We start from the raw sequence: 7,480 nt of genomic DNA, 5'->3' as shown, positions 1-7,480 counted from the left end.
CCCTCACTGTTAACGACATTTTCGGTCATCATCCCAATAATAATGCAACAGGTTCGGCAAACTTATGAGATTTAGTTTAGTCCTAGATCCACACACTAAGCTAGTAATGTAAAATAATCCCTATAATAAAATTATATTAATAAATTAATAACAATAAAAATACATATATTAAACGAAATCAATCTTGCTAATGAAAGTAACATTTTTTAATTATCTTTTCGTGCAGGATTTTTCTCAATTCTTGGAAAGCTACTATCATAAAAGAGGATAATAGATAGTTTGTAGTTAAACACAAATTTACACAATGGGCTATTTATGTTGTGCCCACCACAGGTATCGAAATCCGGTTTCTAACGTTATAACTCCGCAGACTTACTGCTGTACCACTGGGGAGCAGATTGACAAACTCACCTGATTGTTTCTAGCAATGTATACTCTAACACCAACTGGAATAGATGAAACTCTAACAGCATCGTTCTCCACCACTGTGTCCTAAAAAAACGAATTTAAATGTTTACTGTGACGAGATAAATTAAATATATTAATATGTGAATACAGACTTAACATCAATAGTTAGTTACAATTAATTAACATTAGGAAAGAGTAACACAGAATTAGTCAATTATTAACAATTATTTTTCTCTCTTCTCTCTAACAGCACCCTAACCAAAGAATTAATTAATTCTTAACCCAGTTCTTTAACATACTTTATCAAACAGCACCCTAACCAACCAATTAATTAATTTTTCACCCAATCCTTTTTCAGTCTCTCTCAAACAGCACCCTAAGGAAATAATTAGTTAATTCTTCACCCAGTTCTTTAACAAACTCTCTCAAACATCATCCAACCAAAGAATTGATAGTTTGAGTGACGTATCCATTACTAATCAAATATTGTTTTCTTCAGACAAGTTATTTCCTTGTTTTCTGTCTTTATTTTCACTAGAGTTGATACAAAGCTTTTGTTCGTTTAACAATGGTAGTAACCACAGCATTGTCTTGTCACGTGACTTTTCAAACTTGCCTACACCATTGTTCAATTTTGTTATGCCATTGTTATAAACTAGTAACGGTTCCCAGCAAACAAAATAAAGAAAACAATTCATACTCTATAAAGAATTCCATGGCAATGTCATATTATTCAAGAACGTCATGTTGACGTCATCAGTTTTCACTATTGTATCCACCGTCACTACTATATCAGCTACCCCAACTGTCAATTGTTACTACTGTATCATCTGTTCTGATTTTAATGTAGTTGGGTGAAATGTTTATATTCAAGCATTACAAATTTCTTATTTATGGTTTCTTTGGTATTTAGCCGAGCGTGGCTTAGTGATTGACGTGTCCAGACTGTGAATTCGAGAGTTTGTAATTCGTTACATGTCTGTGTACGTTATAAGAATGATGGTCGAATCTCATTATCCATTTAGAGTAGCCCAAGAGTTGAAGATGGGAGAGGTTAACTGGTGACCTTCCCTTTAATCTGCGAGTATAAAATTAAAGATGACTAGAGCAGACAGACATTGAGAAGCTTTGCGAGAATTTCCGATACAAACACTATGTAGAAGAAGAAACTACCCTGTAAAATACAATCTAAATTTAGTAAGGAAATTCAACAAGAAAAATAATATAGGAAAACACGAATGTAGTTAATGTTATGTTCACAGAATGCTAATAACAGCTTAAACCAAAAATGATTTGTTCTTACCTTCAATATATATATGTCTGAAACCTCTTGTGTATTTTCATTTAATTTAGTCATTGCTGTCCAGACAAGACACTGCTGCCCTCTACACGGTCTCTGGGTAAGTTTAATAAAACATAATAATAATAGTATATATAAAATGTTTTTATCACAAATAACAAATATATTAAACATTTTACTGTGTGAAATAAAGCTTGAAAATAAAAACACCTCTCAACTTGTAAATACCAAAGGAAATATCATGTTGCTATTTTGATATGTAGGTTTCGTCTGTCCTAAGAAAATGGAGTCTGAATTGATACTGAATGCTTCTTAAATTTAAAAACAAAATACATACACACACAGTTTTAAGTCGATAAATTGCAATTAGAAACAACCAGTCTTTGTACTGGACTCGTGGAAAATCAGTAATAAAGAGCATATAGGTCTTTCAGGATAACTTATTCTTTAACTTTCTAGATTGTTAGAGCTTACACGAACCGATAGAATCGGTATAATTTAAACCTTGACTAAACTGACTTTTAGGCTTACGTTCTAAGGTCTTGGATAACTTCTATGATAAACAGATCTCGGATGTAACTTTCAGGAAGTAATAATTCAATGTATGAGATGCATTAGACACCTATTGTATTTCGTACCTCCGGGTATCAATAATAAGCTTGAGGGCTTATAACATTAACATCCGTGGTTAAATTCCTCGCGGAGGACATAGACGGTTATGTAGCTTTGTGCTAAAACAAACAAAACTTATGTTGCGTCAGCGAGGTCATGTGACTAGTATCATGCCACCCGTTTTCTTTTTTTTTTTTATCCCACTTCTGACACCAATTTGTTACGTCTCCAGTCGTTAGTTAATTTTCTGTAAATTCGTTCCGACGAAACTTTAGCGACACAAGTCCTTTCTTAAATAAAACTGGTTTATTCTTTCCGAATACAACTTTACCGATACACTTAATTTCAACAGTCGCTCTATAACAACACTATAATTCACGTCTCACGTGGCCAACAATATTTTGTCTGCATACATTCAATTACTCATTACACTGTTGTCCCGTCACGCCGTAACCATCTTATATATACCAGCCCACCCCCAATCTAGCAAATGCTAGGGCACTCCCGAAGGAACAGGATATTTCTAGAAAACGGGTGCGTGATACTAGTCACGTGACCTCGCTGACGCAACACTTATTTTCGTTTCTAAAACGTTTGGAAATATAACTTGATGAAACGTCAGAAAAATGGCATCCGTCTAGGAGTTCTCACTGGAGAAACTCAACCATCAATATTAAAGTTTTTGTAAACATTTAAAATATATGAAAATTTCTCTCGCCCCTCAGGTATTCCAACCATATTTGTGGATACGAAACACAGTATTCTAAACGTGTTGTTTCGTAAAAGATCAAGTAATAATTACACAATATGAATTTTATGCACCATAAAACAATGTAATATTATGTAACTAATAATTGGAAACTATACATCATAAAACTGTTGATTATGTAGAGACAATAAACAATACAATGAAGCAATAGAATTTTACAGTGTCGTATGTACAATGAATTAGGAAAATTGATAATAAAGATATGAACAATGAATTAAGGGCACGCTATACGTAGGGGATAATACTCTTCTACGACCATAACCATGTAATGATGATAATATTAGTGATTCAATGTGATGGGCAAGTTTTCTACATATAGCCTTTTTTAGCATATCTTGCCAATGATATTTTGTAAAATTTGAAATGAGAGTGATTCCTTTATGGGTTCCACTGAAGATTTGATATAGAATCAGTCCATATTCTGGTATTCCACATGTTGCCTAGCTCCGTTTGTACTCCAACACTAACTGCAACAGGTCTATATTCGTAAGTTCTTTAAAATGTAGATTTTTACATCATCTGAATTTGGAGGTCCTCTAGCTTTAGATGTATTTATGGCTCTGTGTACCTCGTCCAATATAAACATGAATAGTAAAGATACATCCGAGCAAGTAGTATTTTATACACACAGAATAAATAGAATTAATTGTAAAGATACATCCGAGCAAGTAGTATTTTATACACGCAGAATAAATAGAATTAATTGTAAAGATACATCCCAGGAGGTAGTGTTTTACACACGCAGAATAAATGGAATTAACAGTAAAGATACATCCCAGTAAGTAGTATTTTACTACACGCAGAATAAATGGAATCAACAGTAAAGATATGTCCTAGGAAGTAGTGTTTTATACACGCAGAATAAATGGAATTAACAGTAAAGATACATCCCAGGAAGTAGTATTTTATACACGCAGAATAAATGGAATTAACAGTAAAGATACAACTCAGGAAGTAGTATTTTATACACGCAGAATAAATAGAATTAATTGTAAAGATACATCCCAGGAAGTAGTATTTTATACACGCAAAATAAATAGAATTAGTTGTAAAGATGCATCCCAGGAAGTAGTATTTTATACACGCAGAATAAATAGAATTAATTGTAAAGATACATCCCAGGAAGTAGTATTTTATACACGCAGAATGAATGGAATTAACAGTAAAGATACAACTCAGGAAGTAGTATTTTATACATGCAGAATAAATGGAATTAACAGTAAAGATAGAACTCAGGAAGTAGTATTTTATAAATGCAGAATAAATGGAATTAACAGTAAAGATAATCCTACTTTGAGATAAAAATATTACCTCTCCAATGAACTGCACTTGGCTACTGCTCAGATCCATTCCCCACACTATCTCAGATACAGAAGGTGCTGGAGTTTCCTTCATGGCGTTTATTGTACAAGTTCCAGTTATCTTATTAATCACGTAGCTAATACCTGAACGAAGTAGAAGAAAAAGCTAGAATGTGTAAGTAAGAAACTTAAATAGACAGATAGAGGGAACAAACAACTTGCATATCGACAGATAGGTACACAAACGGATAATCTCTCACTCACCTGCTTTGTAATCCTTCAAGTAAGTAACGTAATCAGGGATTACTGGTCCAGATGTTGCCATAGAAATTACATCAGTTCTAAGAACTTGGTGGTTCTTATCATACCAGACCTAAATAATATAATATAAAATATTATGAATCTAAATTGTAAGTTCAATACAAACAGTATATAAGTGACTTTGCCATCTTATGGAAACTGAGTATCAATTCCATCGGGAAAAACCGCAACATTTAGAATGCTAGTAATCTTTGCCCTTTTTAACACTTGCTTCTCAATGCTAGTAATCTTTGCCCTTTTTAACACTTGCTTCTCAATGCTAGTAATCTTTGCCCTTTTTAACACGTGCTTCTCAACACACATTCCGAGAGTCCATAATTCGGGCTCTATTATCGCTAAATCAGGTTGTGTTTGTTTTTTTTAGGCCATGTGTGCGTTATAAGAGTGACAGTCAATTCCCACTATTCAATCAAGGGTTTGAGGTTGACCCCTTTGATTTTAGTCTATCAGTTCGAAAATAAAGATTGCTGTGTACAGATAGCCCTAATGTAACTTTGTATAACAAAGAAACAAACAAATGTTATTTAACAGTATAACACACACACACAATATTCCACTAAGACCTCCTACCATCCAAGGATCTGATCGAAATATTGTATAACTGTGCTAGAGATTTCAGGGAGTCATTGTTGTTATCACTCTCTTTAAGACGCAACTGACTAATATACACATGCTAAGTTTATCAAGACAGTAAACAAGTCACGCTTTTATACAGCACCACTTCCAGTTATAGGGACTCTAGGGGACTTTAATGTCTGTACTGTTAACGTTTTAGTGACTAAATATGACTATTTATTTTCAATTTTGTGTAACAAATTGTAGTCTTGCACACACACACACACAAAACTGAAATATAGAGGACGCCACCAATCACGTTATGGTAATTCAATAGTTTTTTCTGTTTCATCGGTATCTAGGTTCTTGTTTGGACCTGGGTGGGTCAATCTAGACCTTTGCCTCCTTATTCAACAGTTGTCAGGTTTGGTTTGGTTTATTTGAAATTTTGCGCAAAACTACACGAGAGGTATCTGCGCTATCTCCCCCCCCCCTTATTTAGCAGTGAAAGATTAGATGGAAGACAGCTACTCATTACCACCCACCGCCAACTCTTGAATTACTCTTTCATCAACGACTAATAGGATTGACCATCACATTATAACACAACCCACGGCTTATAGGGCGAGCATGTTTGGTGAGACGGGGATTCGAACCCGCAATCTGCAAATTTACAGTCGAGTGCCCTAACCACCTGCCCATGCCAGGTTTTTTTCCTCATCTAGTTTGCTCAATCAAACCACCAGAGGGATTTCAACCTTACCTCGACAATTCTCTTAATAGCTTGAAGTAAAACGTACATAATTATCTTTTACATTTCAAAGTCGTGTTTCTGAAATTAAATTCGAAACGTTTAGTTTCATTCCATAAAGATATTATAAAGTGTACTGTGAAAGTCATATCAAGATCTTAATTTCTACGGTGGATCAAATGTAACAGTAATTCTTAAAGTTCCAGAAGTAAAAGTAACTCTTAATAAAATGACTACATTATCAAAATATTCACACAATACCAACGTCATTTACAAAACAACATGCAAAACTGGAGAGGTTAACTCCCTATCAAACCTAAGATTATTAACTCCCTAGAAAACTGAAGATGTTGACTCACTAGAAAACTGGAAAGGTTAACTCCCAATAAACCTAAGATTTTTAACTCCCTAGAAAACTGAAGAGGTTAACTCACTAGAAAACTGGAAAGGTTAACTCCCAATAAACCTAAGATTTTTTAACTCCCTAGAAAACTGAAGAGGTTAACTCACTAGAAAACTGGAAAGGTTAACTCCCAATAAACCTAAGATTTTTAACTCACTAGAAAACTGGAAAGGTTAACTCCTTGGAAATTTCTAAGAAGATCCTTCTGTTTTTCAATTTTTTTTAAGATATCAAACTACAAAATACCGATATTCATATAAACGTTGATATGAACTCTTCTCAACTCACTGCTCAGTATTTAATCACTTGATTCTTCTTTCAAACCAGATCAATAAACCGATAATCAAACTTATTGAAAGTCACCCAGTGGCAAAATAAAAAAAAACGCTTGTTCTAAACGTTATATTAAACTCTTTTTTACCTTTAGTCGTTGTATAACCCTATCTGGAGCTTCAATCTCGCTTTCTGCCCCAAATTTCATCTAATCTGAATATTTACCTTTAGTTGTTGTTTCACTCTGCCTGGAGCTTCAATCTCGCTTTCTGCGCCAATTTTAATCTAATCTGAATCTTTATCTTTAGTTGTTGTTTCACTCTGTCTGGAGCTTCAATCTCGCTTTCTGCCCCAAATTTCATCTAATCTGAATCTTTACCTTTAGTTGTTGTTTCACTCTGCCTGGAGCTTCAATCTCGCTTTCTGCCCCAAATTTAATCTAATCTGAATCTTTACCTTTAGTTGTTGTTTCACTCTGTCTGGAGCTTCAATCTCGCTTTCTGCCCCAAATTTCACATAGTCTGGAAAGGTTGGCAGCTTTTGTCCAGGCTTTTTATCTTCACAAAATACTCCATGTGGTTGCTACAAATATAAATAAATATTTTGTACGTTATAGCTGTAGGCGATATATGTTAATGGACGGAAGGTGTAAGAAAGTGAGAGAATAATATTCCTGGATGTATTGTGTGAATAATTTGAAAAACTGAAAGATAGGTACAGAGTCAAACAAATAATTAGACGATCGATAGCCAGGCAAGACACAGTGTGGTTGTAAGACGAGCAGACA

At 34.2% G+C, this 7,480-nt stretch overlaps 1 protein-coding gene across 1 annotated transcript; it reads right to left on the bottom strand.

The window, feature by feature from the left end:
* Positions 1-411: 411 nt before the first annotated feature.
* Positions 412-7,275, bottom strand: LOC106477055 (the record flags this gene model as incomplete). Its single annotated transcript, XM_022380761.1, has 6 exons — positions 412-492; positions 1,712-1,804; positions 4,401-4,534; positions 4,655-4,763; positions 6,919-6,978; positions 7,150-7,275. Coding segments are annotated over 6 exons (603 nt in total), but the record flags the coding sequence as incomplete, so codon positions are not given.
* Between the last annotated feature and the right edge of the window lie 205 nt (positions 7,276-7,480).

This window comes from Limulus polyphemus, unplaced genomic scaffold, assembly GCF_000517525.1.
Source record: "Limulus polyphemus unplaced genomic scaffold, Limulus_polyphemus-2.1.2 Scaffold12644, whole genome shotgun sequence".
NCBI lineage: Eukaryota > Metazoa > Arthropoda > Merostomata > Xiphosura > Limulidae > Limulus > Limulus polyphemus.
This window is presented reverse-complemented; position numbering and strand designations above follow the sequence as displayed.